We start from the raw sequence: 23,862 nt of genomic DNA on the forward strand, positions 1-23,862 counted from the left end.
AATTTTAATATGCCAATTAAAATTTTAATTATAATTTCCTATGTTTTAATTTTTTATTCTCGTGCACCATGTGCACGGGCATTTATACTAGTATATATATATATATATATATATATATATAAGTTAACCAAACAAAGAGATATGAGTAGTAAATATTTATTTCAAGTGAAATATATTGAAAATGAAGATCAAAAAATATTTTTTTTAGAAGATGATATTCAACAATGTTAGATGAGATATTTTGCTAAACTTTTTAATGATGATTGTAAGAATATGATTGGCTTTAGTGACGTTAGCACCCTAAATGAATAGAAAGATTTTTGTTTTTATCGGGGTATTAGTAAAATTGAAGTTAGAGAGGCTTTAAAGAAAATGAAGGGTGGAAAAGATGTTGGACTTGATATATTGCAATAGAGGTGATGAAATGCTTAGGAGATGAAGGAATTTCTTGGCTTACTAAACTTTTATTACTATTTTTAAGACAAAAGATGCCATATTAGTGGAGAGTGAGTGTGTTGATTCATATTTTTAAGATTAAAAGTGATGCACAGGATTGTATGAATTATAGAGGAATTAAGTTAATGTGTCATACTTTAAAACTATGGGAGCGAGTTATGGAGCGTAGGTTGTGGTGTTATACTAATATTTATCAAAATCAGTTTGGATTCATGCCGGGTAGGCCTACTATGTAAGCCATACATTTATTGAGAGGTTTGATGGAAAAATATAGAGAGAATAAGGAGGATCTACATATGATATTTCTTGATTTAGAGAAAAATATGATAAGTTCCAAGAGAAGTGCTATGGAGAGTTTTTGAAAAGAAAGGAGTCAATAATGCTTGTATTCAAATAATTAAAGATGTATGTAGGAGCTATTACTTGAATTCAAACACAAGGTGGTTTGACCAAATATTCTCCTATTTTGGTTGAATTACATAAAGGATTAGCCTTAAGCCCGTATCTTTTTGCTTTAGTCATGGATGTTCTCACTAGACATTTGCAAGAGGATTTATCTTGGTGTATGTTTTTTGCTGATGATATTATTTTTGTTGATAAGAATAGAGAGGGAGTTGAAGGTAAACTTGAATTATGGAGGTCAACTCTAGAGTCTAAAGATTTTTGCTTGAGTAGATCTAAAACTAAATATATGGAGTATAATTTTAGTATTAATAGACCTAGTGGAGGGTTTGTGACTTTGGGCGATCAAGTCATTAATAAGAGTACACATTTAGATATATTGGATCTATTGTTCAGAGTGATGGTGAAATAAATGGGGATATTATTAGTAGAGTTCAAGTTGGATGGTTGAAGTGGAGGAATGCATCGTGCTTGTTGTGTGATAGAAAAGTTCCCCTCTAATTTAAGGGAAAATTTTATAAGATGGTAGTGAGACCTGCAATACTTTATGGTGCAGAACGTTGGCCATTAAAAGAGAAGCATAATACTAGGTTAAGTGTTGCAGAGATGAGGATGCTTGGGTGGATGAGTGGATTTATCCTTAGAGACAGGATACGAAATTAGCATATATGTGAAAAGGTTGGAGGAGCTCTAGTAGAAGATAATATTAGAGAGAGTTGCCTTAGATGGTTTGGTCACATAAAATGATGGCCTTTCGATGACCCAATTAGGAAAGTAGAGGTATTAGATTTGATTTATATTAAGAAAGGTAGAGGTAGACCTAAAAAAATTTGGTTAGAAAATATTAAAAATGATATTTCTTTATTAGATTTAAACAAGAATTTGACTTTTAACATGACACAATGGAGAAAAAGGATTCATGTAGCCGAACTCATGTAGTGGGACAAAGGTTTGATGTTGTTGTAATGTTAGGGTTCATAAGAAATTATTCAAAATTTAAGAAATGAGTGGCCACATGCGAAGGTCAATGGATTTGCATCTCTTTTTCTATAAATAATTTCAAAAATCTACTTATACTTATCATTGTTGGTAGAACTTGTAACAATTACTTATTTAGCCCTATCCATCACTTCATTTATGTAACCAATCGAGCGCTTTTCTTTTGTATCAACTAATCAAAGGACCTTCAACAAAGAATTGCCTACTTATAGTGCATATACCATAATTGCTGCAAGTTGGTTTTCTATGCTTATTTTCCTTTGTCTTCATTGCATAAAGATTCTACACAAATTCTTTACTTGTAAATATTTTATACAATGTTGTGGATGAAAACATTTTAATGTTAAGAAGGCCGTGGCAAATTGAGTCTTAGCAAACTTGATAAGTTATCTTTGATTTTTGCTTCTTCTCATAAAGTAAAGTAATCGTGGTCTTGAATAAATAAAACTAAATATGACTGTTCTCTCAAAGCATCTACTTCATTTTTGGATCTTATAAATATCGTCCATTATCAAATCCAAATAATGAACGTCCCATGGAGTCTAGTATAAATGTGGATGCTTATCCATCATCAATTTTTCTACAATAATATTACAAAATAATGCAACAAATTATAAAATTATCTGAAATACATATATAATTTTAACAAAGTGAAGTATGCAGTGAGTCATTAACATGGTAGTGTATTTTTTGAAGTATTGTTAGTGACTTATTGAAATGACTCAATGTGGTCCAATCTGATTGATATAATTGCTCAATAATTCAAATATCTGTACGTCATTCACTGAATCAGAGTTGGCTTCAACTGACTTTGACTGTGGTGTTTCTCTTGAACAATTCACAAAAAAGTTCACTAAATTTTATTCATTACTGGAAGTCCAACTATCAATTATAAGGAAGCAATTATATTTAAATAATATTTTTAGGGCATTACAATAATTGTTGTGTTTTCTGTACCTCTATCTTTGTAGAAGAAAAACCCTCTTCTAAATGCTAACAAAGATTCAATAATGCTGACAAATTGATTTCACACCTTTAGGTATAACAAATTAAATTTTCTTCAGGATTCCTTTAGAAGAGCAGACCACACAACTTTTCTCCATTGCCCTGTTTTCCTCCAGCAACCTCATTCCGTCAGCTTCAACTGGCTGAACACCTTCACCGAAGGTAATTAGTCAACAAGCAACCACTCATCTTAACCTCTTCAGTCTTTCTTCCCGTCTACATCCAAGAGACGGAAATCCTGTCTACTACAGCTAGAGACGAACTGCTCAGGCAACAACAGCAAAGCTTCACTCTTCCTTCAAGCCAGAACTCTTGTAGTCATGCATTCATCTGCCTCCAAGAAGAGCACCTGCTACTTGTCTTCCAGCAGGAGTCGCAACGCCAAATTGAGGATCTTTAATCTGTCTACTAGGAGACGTAACTCCAGAATACAGTAGACCTTCCTCTTCACTTCTTCTTACCTGCAGGCAAAATACCAGGAAACCAAAACAAGGAAAAAGAGAGGGAGAATTCCGTTGGAATGAGGAATTGACATAGATTGAATGAATACGTGGGTGAGAGGATCTATTTATAGCCAAACCCCAAGGAATTTGTGTGAACATAGATTTTAATGAATGATCTTCCAAAACCCAACAACTAAAAACAACTATCCAAAATTAACAAAACATGTGAATTTAAGGACAAATACAACGATCAATCCCCCTTGATTTCCAAAAAATGCTGAAATTTTGAGGAAGCAAGAGGTTTTTGTCACGACCTGGTCCGGTGAACTCGCATGGGCGAGGCGGAAACAAAGGTCAGACAGTAGGTTAAATTATCTAATCTCTAAATCTATCTCCATAATTTGAAAGAGCCTCTAAAATATCAAATTTGAAAACATACAAAGATAAAACTCAAACAGATTCATAATTACCTTTCCTTAGGAGCTCCTCTCCTACGAAAAACATTGCAACCCCTTCTACTCATTTTTGATTAATTTAAGGTTACCTGAAAAATGTTAACAACTAACATTAAGGCCGAAGCTCAATAAGTAAAACACAATTCTAAACTACAGTAATCAAGGCAACTGCGTAATATGTTGGATGTCAATTTCATATAAACATAACATAAAGATGATTTCATACTAACATAACATTAAACACATCATAACATGAAGCCATATTTTTCATTTCATTTTCATATTCATATCATTATACTTAGCTTTCTCTTTTCGTATATTTTACAACCATCACAGGAGCCACCGTCTAGTACCATAAAGCTACTCCTTTACCATTTTCCTTTTCCATATCCTTTACCATTTTAACGTGTACGAGTACAGCGTCCCCAGCTAGTACTATCAGGGGGTGAGCTCCATCATTTCAGCATGCACATTCAAGCATTCAATATAACATTCATATCATATCATATCATTTCATTTCATATGATCTCTATAATATATTAACTTTGCATAATACTGTCACAAGATGTATCATATAAATTTCATGATCAACATTGAACAAGAGTGAATATTTTCTAAACATGCTTGATCTATTAAATCATATAACTAGAGAGAAACAAAATTCATTACTATAAATAAAGTAACATGCATACTTACAGATTTGAGGGATTCAATTTTTCACACTAGTTCTCCTTCCTTCGAGGTCACCACTAAACACCTATAAGAATCAATTTCACTTTTAAAATCTTCAAAATAAATTTACAATAAAATCTTCTCTTTCCCTCTCTCTCTCCAAAAGATCACATAAAGCATGCATATATTCTAAAATTCAAAATTTTGTCTAATTACTTATTTTAATCAAATTAACCCTTTACCCTAAACGTAATTTAATTTAAATTAATTTATATTTTCGGATTTATATTAATAAAAATTAGAAAAAATAGTATTTTGATAAAAATCTCAAAATCTCATCATTAGAATATTTCTATGACCTTATGAATAAACTTTGTTAAGAGATTTTCAAAAATATCAACATTTGGAAAAAACCCTAATTTTAGAAACCCTAAAAATCTTTGAAGAAAAATACATTATAATGTATAAAATCGTTTCCTAAATCTTCCCTCTTAATTTCTTAAAGAAATTTTCATGATTCCACAAAACCCTAAATTCTTCATCTTAAAAATCTATGGTAAACATAAAGATTTCTAGGTTTAGAAATGCACCTTAGTGTTCCTTAGCCTTTCCCTTACAATTTCCTTCCAAGCACCTTGTCGGAGCCGCCGCCCGAAGCCTTGTGTGCATCCGCCCTCTCCCTTCGCGCGTGCTTCTTCGACTTCGGTCGGTTCGGCTGAACAGATGTAATGGGGGACCGAATGAATTCGGTACCCTTTAATTCCTATAGATGGTCAAAGGACAAAAATGCCCTCACTTAAACTCTCCAAGCCTTAACAATACTTTGGGGTACTTTGGGTAATATGAGACTTATCTAATTTTTATTCCTAAATTATGCAAAATTAAATATAAGTTTAATATACCAAATTTCTTAGAAGTTTGTGTAGAATTTTATAAAATTATTTCCGTCGAAATCCGACAACCTTGAATTTTTCACTTAAAACTCGTCACGGCGCTTTGAAAAGCGTGCGAGGTCTAAAACGACATTTTTCGGGTTTCACAATTCTCCCCTCACAAAAATTTCGTCCCCAAAATTTACACAACTTCTAGTTGCAAAATAAACCGTCAGCTTCCATTTCATTAACATAAACCTCAACATTGAAACAGAACAAACTAGATATATGAAATATCATAACAAAAAAATCTGATCAGTCCTAAAACATCTGACATAACATAACAAGATAAACTACTAAATCCAAAATACCAAAACATCAGGTTTATCATTACAAGTCACTAAAAAAAATAAACTATAAAGCCATCTCAATTGTTATTGTCAGCATCTATAGATTCATTGTGCTCTTGCTGAGTCAAAGTGTAAACTCGCGGTCTGACATTCTGCCTGGATTGATTTTGCACTGAACCTGCATCTGAAGGTTCTATCATCTTTTGTTTGCTAAAGTTCCTCTATAAAGGTGCTTCAATTGATCTCATTTCTCCTGAAGTCTTCTGAGCCAAAGCAACACAATATTTTGCTATGTGTCCAGGCTGATGACACCAATAACAAGTGTTGGAACCAATCAGACATTCACCTTTATGTAATCTGCCACACTTAGCACAAGGTTCAGTGCCTTTACTTACAGTTGCACCACTACCTCCACTAGAACTAAACTTGGGCTTCTTCCCATTTGATCCCTCATTCTGATTGCTTTGAATATCCTCTTCGAAACTCTTCCTTTTCTAAAATTCTCTTCTCCTCTGAGTACTCTATAAGTCACTCTCAATTCTTCTTGCCCTTTCAACCAAGGTAGCATAATCCTCAATGCCAAAAGGGATTAATGGATGTTTAATGCTTTCTTTTAAGCCACTTAGAAAGCGATGACATTTTTCTTCAGCATTGGGGATTAAATGAGAGGCATACCTAGAGAGCATTGTGAACTTAGCCTTATACTGTGTAATGGTTATATCGCCTTGCACCAATCTATTAAATTTATATTGCATCTGTCTTCTAGCATACATTGGTACATATCAGTCTCTAAATACCTTGACAAACTCCTCCCAGGTCACTTGACTGCTAGGTCTTCATCCAAAAGTCTCTTGTAATTGACTTCTCCACCATCTCTCTGCTTCCCCATTGAAGGCATAGGCAGCTAGGTAACCCTTCTATCTTGAGGGCATAGCATTCCTTTAAATATCTTCTCTATTCTCATTAACCAGTCCTCTGCCTCTGTGGGTCCACCTCCTATGAATGATGGAGGCTTCTTGTCTTGGAATAATTTTAGGTTTTTGTCCATCGGAGTGCTTCCACTGCCTCTAGCCTGAGTCTGAGTACTCTTTATCATTTGGGTCATAACTGCCATCATCTGTGCAAAAGATTCCATAGTAGCATTGTTGCTACTATTCGAAGGCTCTGTTACTACAGGTATTTCCATCCTAATCTCTCCTGTAGTGCCATCAGTAGCATCGTTTTCAAGGTCCATGGCTCTGAGATATAATGCAATGAAACAAAATTAGCAGTCTATAACACATACCCTATACCTTAACTAACCTAGAGAATCATCATATTCACTCTTTCATATTGATCAATATTCCTAAACCTTTGCTCTGATACCACTTTTGTCACGACCTTGCCTGGTGAGCTTGCATGGGCGAGGCGGGAACAAAGGTCGGACAGTAGGTTAAATTATCTAATCTCTAAATCTATCTCCATAATTTTAAAGAGCCTCTAAAACATCAAATTTGAAAACATACAAACATAAAGCTCAAATAGATTCATAATTAATTTAAGCTCCTCTTCTACGATAAACATTGCCACCCCTTCTACTCATTTTTGATTAATTTAAGCTTATATGAAAAATGTTAACAACTAACATTAAGCCGAAGCTCAACAAGTAAAACACAATTCTAAACTACAGTAATCAAGGCAACTGCGTATTATGTTGGATGTCAATTTCATATGAACATAACATAAACATGATTTCATACTAACATAACATTAAACACATCATAACATGAAGCAATATTTTTCATTTCATTTCCATATTCATATCATTATACTTAGCTTTCTCTTTTTGTATATTTTACAATCGTCACAGGAGCCACCGTCTAGTACCATAAAGGTACTCCTTTTCTATTTTCCTTTTCCATATCCTTTACCATTTTAACGTGCACGAGTACAACGTCCCCAGCTAGTACAATCAGGGTGTAATCTCCATTATTTCAGCATGCACATTCAAACATTCAGTATAACATTCATATCATATCATTGCATTTCATCTCATCTCTATAATACATTAATTTTGCATAATAATGTCACAAGATGTATCATATAAATTTCATGATCAACATTGAACAAAAGTGAATATTTTCTAAACATGGTTGATCTATTAAATCATATAACTAGAGAGAAACAAAATTCATTACTATAAATAAAGAAACATGCATACTTACATATTCGAGGGATTTGATTTTTCACACTAGTTCTCCTTTCTTCGAGGTCACCACTAAACACCTATAAGAATCAATTTCACTTTCAAAATCTTCAAAATAAATTTACAATAAAATCTTCTCTTTCCCTCTCTCCAAAAGATCACATAAAGCATGCATATATTCTAAAATTCAAAATTTTGTCTTATTTTAATGTAATTAACCCTTTACCCTAAACCTAACTTAATTTAAATTAATTTATATTTTCGGATTTATATTAATTAGAAATTAGAAAAAATAATATTTTGAGAAAAATCTCAAAATCTCACCATTAGAATATTTCTATAACTCTTATGAATAAACTTTGTTAAGAGATTTCCAAAAATATCAACATTTGGGAAAAACCCTAATTTTAGAAACCCTAAAAATTTTTGGAGAAAAACACATTCTAATGTATAAAATCGTTTTCTAGATCTTCCCTCTTAATTTCTTAAAGAAATTTTCACGATTCCAGAAAACGCAAAATTCTTCATCTTAAAAATCTATGGTAAACATAATGGTTTATAGGTTTAGAAATGCACCTTAGTGTTCCTTAGGCTTTGCCTTACAATTTTCTTCCAAGAACCTTGCCAGAGAAGTCGTCGGAGCCGCCGCCCTAAGCCTTGCGTGCGTCCGCCCTCTCCCTTTGCGTGTGCTTCTTCGGTTTCGGTCGGTTCGGCCGAATGGATGTAATGGGGGACCGAATGAATTCGGTCCCCTTTAATTCCATTAGATGGCCAAAGGACAAAAATGCCCTCACTTAAACTCTCCAAGTCTTAACAATGCTTAGGGGTACTTTGGGTAATACGAACATCTCTAATTTTTATTTCCTAAATTATGCAAAATTAAATATAAGTTTTATATATCAAATTTCTTAGAATTTTTCGTAGAATTTTATAAAATTATTCCCGTCGAAATCCGACAACCTTGAATTTTTCACTTAAAACTCGTCGCAGCGCTTTGAAAAGCGTGTGAGGTCTAAAACAGCATTTTTTGGTTTTACAGTTTTGTCAACATATCTTATGCATTCTCATATGCTGGAATCTTTACAATCTTTATAATACCAGTAGCAACTGGCTTGTTAATTTAAGTGAAAATTCACATCTGTATGTTTAGTTCTTTCATGATGCTTAGGATTCTTGGAGAGCTATATTTTGACGATCACAAAACACAAGCAATAAGAGAAATTGTTGGTTGAAATCATTCAGAAATCATCCCTTTCAAGGATACATCTTTTATGGCTTCAATACAATAATGTATTTAGCTTTAGCTGTAGGCATGGCAACAATTGGTCACAAATTTATCTTTCAACTGACTCTGTTTTCCGAACACCTTAAATACATAACCACTTGGGGATCATTGAGTGTCATAACAACCTACAAAATCTGAATGTACATATCCAATGATAACATCATCAAGAGAATCAAAATTTTCATACATCAAACCAATGGTCATGGTTCCATTTAAGTACCTTAGCACCCATTTTGCAGCTTCCCAATGTTGTCTCCCTAGATCAGGAAGGAATCTTCGTAGATGTTGAATGAATATGTCAAATGTGATTCATAAAAATCATAGAATGCATGACACTACTTGCAATATTTTAATAGTGAATCTTCTTCATATATGATCTTTCACTATCTCTTGATGTTTTGATTCTTGCTCAACTTAAAATGTTGTGCGAAAGGTGTAGAAATATATTTGCAAGCTGACATACAATACTTGTTCACATTCTTTTTGATGTATGAGCCTTGAGACGAATAATTCTCGCCTCTCTACCTTTCTGAAGATCTTCCAAGAATTTTCTTGAAAAAAATATACATGCCACTCCAATTTAAAGGATTCAATTAAATATTGATTGCTTCTCTTAAATTCTGAAATTGGGTTGATGTATAAGGTTTTAAGATATATTTTCTTGCATTTAAATCATTAACTCCAAACCTCACATAATTGCTTCTTTGTTTCTTTTAAAAAAATAAAAATGTTATGCTATTGGGCCTTTAAAACCTTACTTATCCTACATCACTTATGTAGCTCAATTAAGTCATTTGCAAATTCATGGGAGAGAGTAATATACTGTTTGGGCGCCCATAAAAGTTGATGGTAAAATCGGGCAGATGATCACATCAATGGCACTTTATGTATGCATGGTGGCTCGTTAGTGGTGTTTTTGATGTTGGGATTTTGGGTTTTGCGCCGCACGGGGGGGGGGGGGTGGATTATGGATATAATGTCTTTAATTCAAGGAAGGATTTCTCGACTTGTGCTATTTGGAACTATATGGCCGGAGGTTTTATGTGTTAACTTGTTCACTATTATGAGGTGAGAACGTTCTTACACTTGAATGGTTGTATATGCTCATTCAATTAAAAAGTGGTTAGATGTTTTTTTATGCCATACTATTGCTTTACAAGAATATCTTAACTATAGAGTATAGAGTGATGCAATTAATTTCGTTATTTTCAAATGATATTTTACACTCAATAAATAATGTAAGAATGTAATCCACAAAAGAAAAAAAAAAAAAAAAAACTTTTTTTCTTGGAAACCCAAATGGAAAACTATCATGCTACATATCTAGTTGCAATAATCTCCACTAGTTTTAGTCTTGGATTATAATGGGCCACCCTTCCTTGAATCAGAGGTGTTAGTACATTGAAATAGTCCTAAACTTTGATGAATTTCTCTTTCAATGGTGGTAAAGTCATCTGGAGGCCTTAGTGTGCGTGTTTCATGATAGTTGGGACAGTCCCTTGCCTTGAAGAAGAAGGGGTGTAGTTCAAATAACTTGATGTTGATGGTTATTTTAAAGTGATCAGGATTGTGACTCTCTTGGGAGGAGAGGGGATAGGGTGATCTTGAGTGGTGGGTGCATAGAAATGGTCAAGCTAGTCCTTCGATAGGAGGGGTTGACTTTAGGACTATGAAATATGATGGATTGGGGGACACGCCATAGAAAGCTTGACAATTTAGGTTGGGTTCAAAGCCATGGAATTCTTTATCATGCAAGGATTTGGCTTGGTTTCAAATATTCTAAATGCATTGAATTAACCCTTATTTATAGATTTTGGAAGGGGCATATTATTCTTTTTAGAATAATATTTTAAATCTACACTAGCATTGGATTGTCTAAATTATGCTCTTCCTTGATTGGGATGGTGACCAAATGACCTCATTCTTATGTCAACATTGGACGGTTGGTTGGTCGATGTGCTTACAACCAGCAATGCTTGTGATTGGTAATGGTATCACCATTTTTTAGCTCGACTCTAAGAATGCAATGGAGTTAATGGATCAAAATTTGGACCGTCGGATTGTTTGGAATTGTTTGGAACAAATGCGAGAATATTCGTGGATCAAATTTAGGGCTGTCAGAAAATGGTGATTATAGGTTATCGTTATTGTGTTAAAATGTCTCCTTGAGAAAATGGTCATTATAGGTTATCACTATCTTGGTGATTCTTGCAGTCCTGGGGTTGGTACCCACCCAACCATCTCACCCCAGCTTACCTATCATTAGTGTGGCAGCAATGGTGAGCGATCTCCATCATCATGGGGCATGCCTTTGTGTGTGTACACTCAAAGAAAAAGAGGGGAGGGGAATGAGGGAAGGTCAATCGAATGATCACAGGGCCTTAATTTAATGATTTAAGGCCAAAATTTGCACCCATTGTGATATTTTTGATGTTAGAATTACTGTAGTGAGATGGTTATTTTTATCATAAATATATAAAATTTGAAGTTCATTTGATCCTTGAAATAATTTTACATAGTTGTTGGTTCATATTTTGAATGATTTAAGATCTAGAATTCACATCAAAGTTTGAGCTTGATTAGATGACAATTTTATGGTCCCAATAATACTTAAGATTAAGGAACGCCCACTAAAGTGGAATTGAACTTTGATTTTTCTTTAATTATTTCTGAGGTAGATTCCCCACACAAATCAATTATATTTCCACGATGGTCTATTAATTGGGTTGAGTAGCAATAGATCATTATTTACTTTGCCATTTTTTTTCCTTAAAAAAAATTTAGAAGAAAGTGAATTTTCAATTTCTGGAATCATCTTTCTTTGCTCTCTTCCGTAGTATTAAAATGGTATCCTAGCAGAATTTTGTTAAAGCTGTTGCCTTGTTGTTGATGGCATTACTGTACCTTGGACAAGGAAGCATGCTTTTGCAAGAATTTCTAGGTGGTTCCCTGTTATTAATTTAATTAGTAGAAATGACATAGAATACTACGTTATTATATGAAGTCACTCGCATAAATTGGCAATAATTTTAGCTTCTGCAAATGAGAATTGAATTTGCTCAATAACTTAACAATATGCAAAGCTTTTACTTGTTTTTCTAATTCATTGTCTTGTGTTGTCCTTATTATACTGATATTCTGTATGTTGTATATTTAGTAAGTGTTTCAATTCTTATATTCTCTATCTTGACATAATTTTGTTATGTTTGGTCTGTGTTCTCTTATGCCTGTCATGACATTATTTTGAGTTTATAGAATTCTTTTACATTCAACGAAGTTTATTTTTTGATCAAGGGTGTTAGAGGGCTGCTCTATTTTAATTATATGCCACAACTGGGGGACTCTAATGATAGGTTTCCAAAATTTGCTTTATATTCATTTGCATAATTTGGAAGTTCTACAGCCATGTTTCTTTTCTTTTCGGGTGTCGTATTCTGGCTTTCTTTCATCACAAAATAACAATTTTCTTTTAGATATACATTTATTTCTTGCCACTTTCAGCAGAGCTTGTACATAGTGAAATTTTACTGGCAGGTTACCAGCAAAACAAAAAAAGCGATTCTACGAAGCTTGTCATAAGTGCAGTAGCGACAGTTGGTGCTTTGTTGTTAGTGGCTCTGATGTGTTTCTGGGGATGCTACCTTTACAAGAAATTTGGCAAAGAAGATGTCAGAAGTCTGGCAATGGATGTTACTGGAGGTATCAATTTTGTGTTCATACAATGATACATTTGCTTCCTTTTTCAATTTTTATCATCCTCTTAACATTTAGACATAAAATTTTCTATTATTTAATATATTATTTTTCATCATTTTCAGGCGCAAATGTAGTAATGTTTCATGGGGACTTACCCTACTCATCAAAGGAAATGCTTAAGAAACTTGAAGCACTTACTGAAGAAAATATTATTGGTTCTGGTGGATTTGCTACTGTATACAAGCTGGCTATGGACGATGGCAATGTTTTTGCGTTGAAAAGGATAATGAAGACAAATGTTTCTTTAGACCGTTTCTTTGACAGTGAGCTTGAAATTTTGGGCAGCATTAAACATCGTTATTTAGTCAATCTACGGGGTTATTGCAATTCACCCTCGTCAAAGTTGTTGTTATATGACTATCTAGCTGGTGGAAGCTTAGATGAAGTACTACATGGTGTGATATGTTTTCCTAACTGCATTTTTTTATCCATGATATTTCCTGTCAGTGATTTGCTTTCTTTTCTATTATAAAACAATTTGAAACTTCGAGATTAGAAGACACTTATTTGCATCATGCTACAAACTTCTTTGCTTTACGCCAGTTAAATGACCGAACAAATCGTTTGTCTTAGATTTTTAAGGATTTAATTATTGAGTTGTTGACATTTTCTAAACCCTAAACATTGGTTATTAAGTAAAATTTGGTCGATGAAGTAAACATAGAGCTTTCTTTTTCACCTAGATCAATTAGCCAGTGTTGGCAGCCATTTAAATGAATTTCACTTGTTTATTGAAATTTCTAAATATTTTTTATAATATATCTTGCAAAACATGAAGAAAAAAATGGATTTTTCTGGCCTTGCCACTTCATAGGTTGCAATGCTCCCTTGCTTTCCTTTTTTACCGGTTGGAGATTGACATCTTGTTCTCCCCTTTCATAAAAAAAATATTGGATCGTTCCAGCTTCAATTGGCTTCTCAGATGCCTCTCATGGAAAGCATGGTGAGATCCTTAAAAAGTTGTTTTTGCCTTTAGTGAATGAGCCATCACCACTGCAATTCCATTCCATTCTACAAGATAACTATTCTTTTCAAGATGGTTGGTATACTTATTTATGTATCTGTTGCAATCCTCAATGAGGCTCCCGTATATATTCCCCAACGATTAACTATAGTAATGCTTGATCTAGGCATCATCTATGAGGCTCTACATCAGTGCAGGTAAAAGGAGCCTTCTAAATTTACCACCATATGTAGAGATCCAACTCGTGACATTAAGTGCTAATTAGGAGTTATTGTCAATCACTCATCACTGGACGTCTGGACCTAATATCGACTGATGCTCTTCTTATTTTGGTGCCTAGCCCTATACTGCATTTAACTTTGTCATATTCACACTTCTTGTGACTTTCATGTCACCATTAAGTAGTTTGTTGTCATCTCTGATGCTAGTGAGCCTCTGCTAGTGGCCATAACTTGAACTCTCATCTATTGAGATATTGCTTGCTTTGGTCAACATACCTCAAAATTTGCTTTCCTAGAGTAACTTCCCTAGCAATCACCCATTTCACAATATGAGCATGCTTAACTTTAGAGTCTTTATGAAACTCTAACCATTAAATCAAAATGTATCATGATCATTATGAGTCATCATTTAAAAAAGCATTCAAGGCGTGCACCTCAAGGTGAAGCCACAATGGTTCGAGCGAGCCTTTTGATTTTTTGCATGAGATTTATGCCTCAAGATAGTTTGAGGCGCCATCTCATTTTATTTTGAGTCTTCTTCTTTATAATTACTCGCGACTGATTGGTTGCGTGTATAATTTTAGGGCTTTGTAGTTGCTTTGGTTTCGGCAACTTCATGTGAAGTAGAATTTTCAAAGAGAAGCTCCAATGCTCGAAAGTTGAATCATACAGGAGCACGCAACGAATTCTTCCCTTTCGTGTGCTGCTTTGGCTTCGCCTACTTTGTGTGAAGTAGAGTTCTGAAAATGACATTTTGACAATAGCTCGCAGCGATGTTAGATGAGGAGGTTAGCACAACGACAGAGATGGTGGATGGAGTGAAAAAATATAGTTTGATACATGGAGTGACCATAATGTCAAATAACTAGTCAAATATTCGATAGAAAAGCATCATTAACTTTCTTGTTATCATGCTGACCTATAAATAAAAAGGGAAAAAATCATGCTCATGTACCTGTCTGAATGTCTGATGAAGCCCTCAGCATGTCAAGCTCTCCACAACGCACGTCGATGCCATTCTAGTTGTGCTTGAAATGATGATCTCTGTACGACCCCAGCGACCTGCCTTGTTTTCAAAAAGAGAATGGAATGAAATTCTTGTTTGTTATATTCTTCCTCTCACAACCAATCCGCCTCCCGCTCCTGAAACCTCTGTAGAACTCCCGAAGCCATCTCGTCGTCCTACTCTTGGTCCCACGCAGCTCTCACGTCCCAATCCCGCAAGTCTCACATGCATCTTCAAGTTGATTTCCCCCTCCGATTCTCCCTATTACCGATCCTCAAGGCCGATTCCCAATTGATCGAAGCCCTCAATCGGCGAACCAATTCTCCCTATGACTGGGATCCTCTAAATCAGTTGGTTTTGCCATCAAATGACATCACTAAATTACGATCATGGTCAGAGCTCGTATGTTTCATAACGGCTTCAAATCATTGTGCTATGAATCAACAAGATATAATTGACAAGGCACAAAGCTCTCGGTTTGCTGCGGTGGATTCAAATTTGTTTTCTTAGATAAATATCCACCCTATGCCTATAAGGTACCTTTGGACGAAGCAATCCATGGCTGTCGATAACGATCATTTTGTTAAGTTGGGTCGACTATCTCCTTTGCCTAAATAGACCATGGACCACGATGGCCCAGGATGATGAACCATGGGATAGTGTCTTGTTTTAAATCCAATATGCTTTCTGAAAATTTGCCTTGGAACTTATTCGTTAAAACTCTCCTCGACGATCCAAAATGAAGAAGAAAGAAAGGGAGGTCCGCAAAGAGCCTGGGGCACAAATTTCTGGATCCCACAACTTTTTTTATGGATATGTACTTTTGAAATATGTTGATATTTTAGCTTTTGTGAAAGATGCGTAACTGTTTTTTCAAATGTTGGATGAGGTTGTTAAGAAAGCCGGAGAGACATGTGGTTCAAGTTATTATAGGTAACACAAGTGCCTACATAGCTGCGGGGAGTTTACTAAAGGAAAAATGAAGCACCTTCATTCGACTTCATGTTTTGTACACAGTGTTGATTTAATGCTTGAGAGATTGAAACATTTGTGACGACATAAATCTGTTTTGTTGAAGACAAAAATTATCATTAGCTTTAAGCCCACATCTTTTTGCTTTAGTAAGGGATGTTCTTACTAGACATTTGTAAGAGTATGCACCTTGATGTATGCTTTTTGCTGATGATAATCTTCTTGTTAATGAGACTAGAGAGAGTTGAAGGAAAAATTAAATTACGAAGATCAACCTTAGAGTCTAAAGGTTTTCATTTGAGGAGATCTAAAACCGAATACATGGAGTGTAATTTTAGTAATAATAGATTTAGTGGGGGGATTGTGACTTTGGGCGATCAAGACATTAATATGAGTGCATGTTTTAGATTCCTTGGGTTTATTGTTCAAGTTGGGGGGTTAAAGTGGAGGAATGATTTGGGTCTCTTCTAATAGACAACATTCTGCACCCCCTACAATGCTTTTTGGTGCAAAATGTTTGACATTAAAAGAGAAACATAAAATTTATTGTTTTAGAGATGAGGATGATCGGTGGATGAGTGGCTTCACTCTTAGAGACAGAATGCGAAATAAGGGTATCCATGAAAAGGTTGGAGTAACCCAATGATAGATAATATTAGCGAGAGTCTTTGGACACATAAAATATCGGCCTCTTGATGACCAGGTTAGGAGAGTAGATTTATTAGATTTGACAAACATTAAGAAAAATAGATGTAAACCTAAAAAGCTTGGTTAGAAAATATTAGAAATAACTTTTTTTTAATTAGATTTAAATGAGAATTTGATTTTTAATATGACACAATAGAGAAAAAAGAATTCATGTGGCTGACCCCACATAGTGGGATAAAGGCTTGATGGTGTTGTTGTTGTTGGTGATTTTGTTTCAAGTTTATGACTTAGGGGTGATTTGATTTGTTGGAAAAGGAATGCATAGCAAAATAAAAATCATTATAAAAGGAATGTAATTTGTTTGAAGTGTTATGAATTATTTATATGAGTGTTAAAATAAATGCAGTTGATTTCTTTTTTTTTGACTTAAAATGTTATGTAAAGCCCAATAATGATGATGGCTAGTAGTCGATGGTGGAGGTGGTTGCGCCAACCGATGTCGAATGGAAAACAGTGGTGGCAGTGTTGGATGGCGATCGACGATTGGTGGTTGGCGGCATTGGGTTGTAGTGACAATGGTAGAGAATTTTTTGTGTTTTAAATTGACCAAATATAATGATTTCTAAATACACCAAAATTAAACTAGAGGGTGAGTATCAAATACTTCAAAAAATTTATTATGTATTTCTTTTACTTCAAAGAAAACACTAATATTTTCAAAATCCTTGTATTTGGAATACTTTACACTCCTTTTACTTTAAGGAATTGTTTTGTTGCCTGAAAATTGAATGTAGTGTAAAAGGAATACAATCTAAAAGGAATACTTTGGTGTCATTTGGATGAGTGCAAAAGAAATGCAGGTCTTTACTTTTTTATGTTTGATTTGAAGTGAATTCTATGTAAATTGTAAGAAGGTTGTGACTGGGATGGTCGGTAGTCGGTGAAGGGCGACGGCGATGGGGCGGATTAACTTCTCCTACCTCTGTTATTTTCTATTTAGTTTTCCCTTTGAGTTTTATATAAGTGCTAAAAGAATAGTTTTTATTTGAATCTCATCTCCTGATGTCCTCACTTAATCTTAGGTCACAGTTATCATTATGTTTTAGCTTTGTAAACCTACATGAATTACTGATTATCATCACAACCCAACTTTCTTAAAGTGATGATAACTATTTGAATGCATAAAGTTCATCATCGAAGTTGATATTTACCATAGTCAATTGACTTTTGATCATATTGAACAGGTTGATATGCTCTCCTATAGAAATGGCTTATCTCATCTTGAGATTAAAATGTCTTCTCATTAGATATACGTTATTCATTGGAGATGGCTTTTCTTTCATGCTTGATGAAGCTTTTATCACTTTAGCTTTGATCTTCTTATGCAATATGTTGAAGGCAGTTTTTGCCTTTACATTAGCTCTACAACTCCTAACTCTTATATATCCAAGAGATTGAAATCTTCTTGGCTCATAGTAGGCGGCTTTGTTTCTAAAGAAGATGTAATTATTATTTGCTATGAGTACTTGATATGCATCTTCCGACATCTGAAATCCTCGCTAACTAGTCAATATTTATTTTTTCATTCCATAACATCTACTCCCACATTTTCTGTAGAACCTCAAAATCTAACTCCCAATTATTGGGGAGAGTTGTGTGTGTGATAGCAGTATCAAACACCAAAATGAGAAATAATGTGCTACAAAAATCACTAGATAAAAATTCTCTCCTTTTTATCGCAATTCTATTTCTTTATTTTTCTTTTTCTCTATGCCTCTTCTCCTTTTATTGTTATTTCCCCTTTTATCTAGTTGTGTAGTACATAAAACAGCCGCCTGAGCAATATTTTGTTGCATGAGCCTAACCTGAGCACACCTCTAACTTGGCTACCAAAATGCTGGTCACCTCCTCTAATCCTTGCCTTTCTTTCTATCGGCGGTTGCTGCACATGGCTTCTCAACATAGGCAATCTTGATGATTGTAGTGAAGTAGGGATCTACCTTCAAAAGAATGACGGTAACTCTTTGTTCGTATCCAGATGGTCAGTCACTACCTCTTATTGACTGACTTACAACTCCTGCACTCCACTGTCGCTAATGATCACTTGGTATACAATTCGTTGGTTACAATGCTAGCTACTGAATGCTTATAAATTGCTCACCCTCGACTTAGTTGACTTGTGTTTCTAGCCTCAATTATCATGACCTGGCCCGGATACTCGAACTAACTAGGCAGAAAATGATGTAGGCAAACGGAGGGTCAAAATATTTTTGATTGTAAAATTGGTGAGCTAGTAGTTCTCTACTTAAATCTAGCTCATTAATGCTCATTTATTAGTATTGACCTACAAACCAAAAAAAAAAAAAAGCCGTTCAATTAATATTTAATTAGTTATAATTAATTATGGATTAATTATAACTAATGAGTTTTAATTAATTTTAATAAAATTTAATTAATTATATTAATTAAAAGTAATTAATTAAAAATAATTTATTAATTAATTATAATTATTTAATATAAATATAATTAATAAAAAAAGAGGACCCTCTTGCCTCGATCCATGAGCCACTGCCGGGTCTTCAAGGTATAAAATTTCTAACTTAAACCCCGTCCTCGACGTTTGCAGCGGATCGGGGAACCTCCTATACGCGCTCTGGTAGCACGGTAGGAGGGAGCCCGGTGCGAAGCATACGACGAGGCGGGTAAGCCCTATACACGCTCTTGTAGCGTGGTGGGGACGGTCCTAGACCTCGACACCGACATCGCCGACACTGCTACGAGAGGTATGATGTTCAAAATCCCATTCTTGATGTTTGCAGCGGACCAGGGAACCACCTATACGTGCTCCTGTAGCACGGTAGGAGGGAGCCCGGTACGACGCATACGACGAGGTGGGTAAGTCCTATACACGCTCTTGTAGCATGGTGGGGAGTCACTTCTGTTCTGGTACTTCACTGCTGTTCTCGTACGGGTACTGCTGAAGGCCCCATACACGCTCTTGTAGTGTGGTGGGATGAAAATTACTACGGCCGCGGTGTCAAGGACACCTACCATACACGCTCTAGTAGCGTGGTGGGAAGGCCCAGCTCCCCTATTTTCCCCCAAACGGGGGATATGCTGGGGTGCTGCCAAAATTTTCACTGAAATATACAAAGAGTTGAGCAATTTGAAGACCTTCTTTGGCAACAATGTTGAAGACCTGTACTCGAACAATAATACACAGAAATTGAACTAAATGAGCAGAGGACTTGTACGAAGAACAGTGGACCTAAATCTGAACAAAATTCTAAATGATTTCTAAGGGTCAAAATTAAATGAAATAAAATCAAACTGAAACCCAATTCAAATCAATTTGAACATGAAAATGAACTTACAAGGACTCCAGAAGACTTTGAACAAAATGTGAGCATGCAATTGAATTCAAAGGACTACAGGGGACTTGAACAAGTCTAGAACATCAAACAAAGACTTTGATTTGGACTGGATCCGGATCCGAACAAAGCAGTTGAACTCGCACTTGAACTCAGGCTATACGACATCAAGTGGGGACTTGTGAACTTGATGAATTCAAGTTTGAATGAAACTTAACTCGGATTCAAACACATGCAAGGAACAAAGCTTGAATCACACATGAGGGAACTTAGACTACAAGACATTTGTGCGGTCAACAATGACTCAATGTCAGATGAAATACACTGATCTTAGTAAACAAATGTTACTAAGGCATACTACAAAACCTCAATGCACAAACTCCTATGACAATCCCCACAAATGCCTGTTGATTGAGAAGACAACACTACTACTAGATAGTCAAAGACCCGTTCTCTATAAACAAATCCATACATCAAACCATCTAAGATTGGTGAAAGGTGGAGATGACAAAAGTTGACAATGCCTCCCTACGAATACTCCTAAGAGCTCATAGTGGATATAATGGGTCCCTACAAATGAGCACAAATCACTTGTGAATTTTCGGTGGGTATGTCGTAGGTGCGACAAACCACTGTGGGCACAAGTATAAGCATCACCTACGACAGTGTTGATCAAAGTGCTGTCAGTATACCGGGTACAAGGACAACCCGATGTACGAAAAAGGACACTCCCTGGCAGAAGGGAGAAAAAGTTTGAACAAATTAAAACCAAACTTCCTGGTGTTCCAAAGTCTTTTTTTTAGTTCTATATTTGAGAAGAAAATTGTTCTGGTGTCTACAAACACCGAAAATAACGAGTCTGCTACACTGAAGATCCTAAAAGGAGTTCTTTCCAGATCAGCGATCATTGACCCCAAAATCCAGAAAGTCCTCTCCCCGGTGATTGAGAAAGGGGGAGTCAACACCAAGATGCATGCCACCGAATCGGCAATACTCGTGCTAGCGGATAGAAGGCGTGTACAAGCCCTCAAATGAAAAGTTGTGAGCACTCAAATGGCTATTACCCGCACAACTAGAAAATATTTTCAAAGTACCCCCACACAAATACACTATAGTTTGTATACACATAGGTACACAATGGGTAAATTCAATTGTACTCCGCTTGGGCCTCGACGAGCGTGTTATTGGTACACACGTGACGCCTAGGGATGCTGCGCTGGTCGATAAGTGAATTCTAGTTCGAACTTGATCCTTCTATACAGATCAATAGAAGTCGACAGGGTTCGAACCTTTAAAAAAATACACGGTTGTGACGACCAGTGTATTTGTTTCAATACATTCATATTAAGCCTTCAAGGCCTACAATCAAAAGAATTGACTAAACAAAAGGCATGAAGCGTACGAAACCCGATCCTCCTAAGCTGGTGAATAGGAGTAGATAGGGTTCAAACTCTCAAATAAATATACGGTCACGAATGTGATCGGAATATTTATTTTAATGCATTCATATTCAGCCTTCAAGGCCTAAAATAAAAAAAAATCATAAACAAAGGCACAAAGCCTACAAGAAACCCGATCCTCGATCAATAGCCCGGTCGAGTTGACAGGGTTCAATCAACTAAAGTGAAAATGACCCCAAACACCCCAATGATGGCCGTGTTGAACGCTAATCTCAACCGGAGGGGTTTACAAAATATTTTTAAATGTCCTCCAAGCTCCACCCAACAATCCAAAATTCCACAAATCCTAAAATTCAGATACTTAAATTCGAAATCAAACCATACTCCGCAACAGTTTGCCGGGTTGGACAAATCAAATTTTACTTCAGCTCACAAAGAGCCAAATGCCTAGTCGAAAATATCACTTGGATCCATTCTCAAACCAATCTCCTGCCAATAAGGACGTGGTACGTGTCCTCTAACCGGCGGTTTGCCGCCAAATGGCACCGCATGATAAACGGTTATGACGACCCGGGGCCCTCTGAACCGAGTGGTTTTGCTGCCAAATGGTACCACGAAATACCGGTTATGGCTAGAGCTAATACGTTCCTTATTGGCATCAAATCCTTGAGATATGAATCAATAGGATATGATTGATAGGGCACAAAGCCCTCTGTTAGCTAAGGTGGATTTAAATTTGTCCTTTTAGACAAATACCCACCCCAGGTCTACAAGGTACCCTTGGACGAAGCAACCCATGGCTGTCGACAAGGATCCTTCTGTCAGGTTGGGTCGATTACCTCCTCTGACTAAGTATACCAGGGACCACGATGGCCCGGGACGACGGAACCATGGGATCTTAATTGGGTCCATCATCCATTCCCCCACCATCCGCTTTAAGTGCAAGATGGTGCAATTTTTATTTTAAATATCAAATCTTCCATCCCAAAATCCAAAAACCCAACTCTTTAATTCCCAAATCCAAACTTTCCAATTTTCATACCCATGCTGCTACTATATGCCAGATAACACGTATCTCTATACGTATATGATTGACGACTAGCCTTAATCGAATGTTCTCTCTCGTGATCGGGATGAGTAATTAATTATAGGGGCTTGCGGCTATAGGAAACCAGAACTCAGATCATAAAGTCCTCGCAAAATGAGGGCGAAATCTCTGGTTAGTGTCTTATCTACAAACCCATCTGCCTTTCAAAATTTACCCCGGAACTTATCCGTTAAAACTCCCCTCGCTCAAATAAAAAGAAGAAATCGCGGCGGGGAGGCCGGGGCCGAATTTTCGGAGCCCACAATTAGGTTCTTCCCCCTTCACTTTGTCTCTTTGGTTTTTTCTTTGAGAATAATAAGTTGGCTCTTGGGATTTCTCGTTAGCTGTTTTCCCGAGAGTCTCTTCCCCTTCCCCTTGTCTTCTCAGTTTTTCCTTGGGCTGCTTGCTGTTTTCGGTTTCTGCTGGCTATTGATGTTCCTGTGGTCACTCCCTCTCGGTTATACCCCTTCTGACTGTTTTCCCGTGAAGTGCTTCTCTGTTTCCTGTGCTGGGTCTTCGGGTCCCTTGCTGGCTGGGCTTCCCATGGCTGCTGGTTGAGTTTTCTGTGGCTTTTTCTGGTTATTTTTGTGCAGTTTTTGTGGTGTTTTTTTGCCTTCTTCTTCCCCTTAAATGGTTGTGCATCTCGTGGCTTTCCTTGCTATTTTTTGTGCAGATTTTGGGGGGCTGTTTGTGGATGTATTTGGCCTGATTTTTAGGTGGTTTTTCTGCTGCTGTTGTAGTGTCTTTTGGCCTTTCATTTCCATTATTTAATTGGATTTATTAGTGATGCAAGCAAAAATTTGAGAAAAAGCCCCAAATTTTTGCGAGCAAAATAAAACTCTTCCTAGGATAAAAAGATACACAAAATACTCAAAACTAAACAAAATAGACAAATTACAGCATTTATAAAATAAAAGACTTACAAACTTTGACACAAACACACACAATAAAGACACCTAAACTTGCATTCCTTGAGACGAAAGATACAGGCGAGGTGGTCACTTGCGGATAGAAGAAGTAGGTTAGAAGCCGAGACGAAGTAGAGGAGGACAAGCTCGCAAGCTTTCCCAAGAAGGAGAGGAAAAAGAAGTGGAACAAGCTCGCAAGCTTTTCCAACAAAACCCTCAGGTTTACATCTCCAAAAATAACTCACATAACTAACTTTTTAAGCCTCAAATCAGCCCCTATATATAGGAAGAAATGGGGAAAACAAACAGCCATTTACCTCTATTCAAACCAATAAAAAAGAGAGAAATGAAAGGCCAAAAAACACCACAACATCCCACAAAAATCTGCACATAAAACATGGAGAA

The 23,862-nt window shown here is 35.9% G+C and overlaps 1 protein-coding gene across 10 annotated transcripts in view; it reads left to right on the forward strand.

The window, feature by feature from the left end:
- The window catches only part of LOC110101294 (LRR receptor-like serine/threonine-protein kinase FEI 1), a 116,037-nt gene that overhangs the window by 61,390 nt on the left and 30,785 nt on the right, over nt 1-23,862 (forward strand). For all 10 annotated transcript variants that reach the window (XM_020829587.2, XM_020829323.2, XM_028696185.1 and 7 more), the window contains 2 exons: nt 12,659-12,823; nt 12,943-13,275. In XM_020829587.2, the coding sequence (XP_020685246.1) occupies nt 12,659-12,823; nt 12,943-13,275 (498 nt within the window). The remainder of the gene's footprint in view (nt 1-12,658; nt 12,824-12,942; nt 13,276-23,862) is intronic.

This window comes from Dendrobium catenatum, unplaced genomic scaffold (genome assembly GCF_001605985.2).
Source record: "Dendrobium catenatum unplaced genomic scaffold, ASM160598v2 fragScaff_scaffold_716, whole genome shotgun sequence".
Lineage (NCBI taxonomy): Eukaryota > Viridiplantae > Streptophyta > Magnoliopsida > Asparagales > Orchidaceae > Dendrobium > Dendrobium catenatum.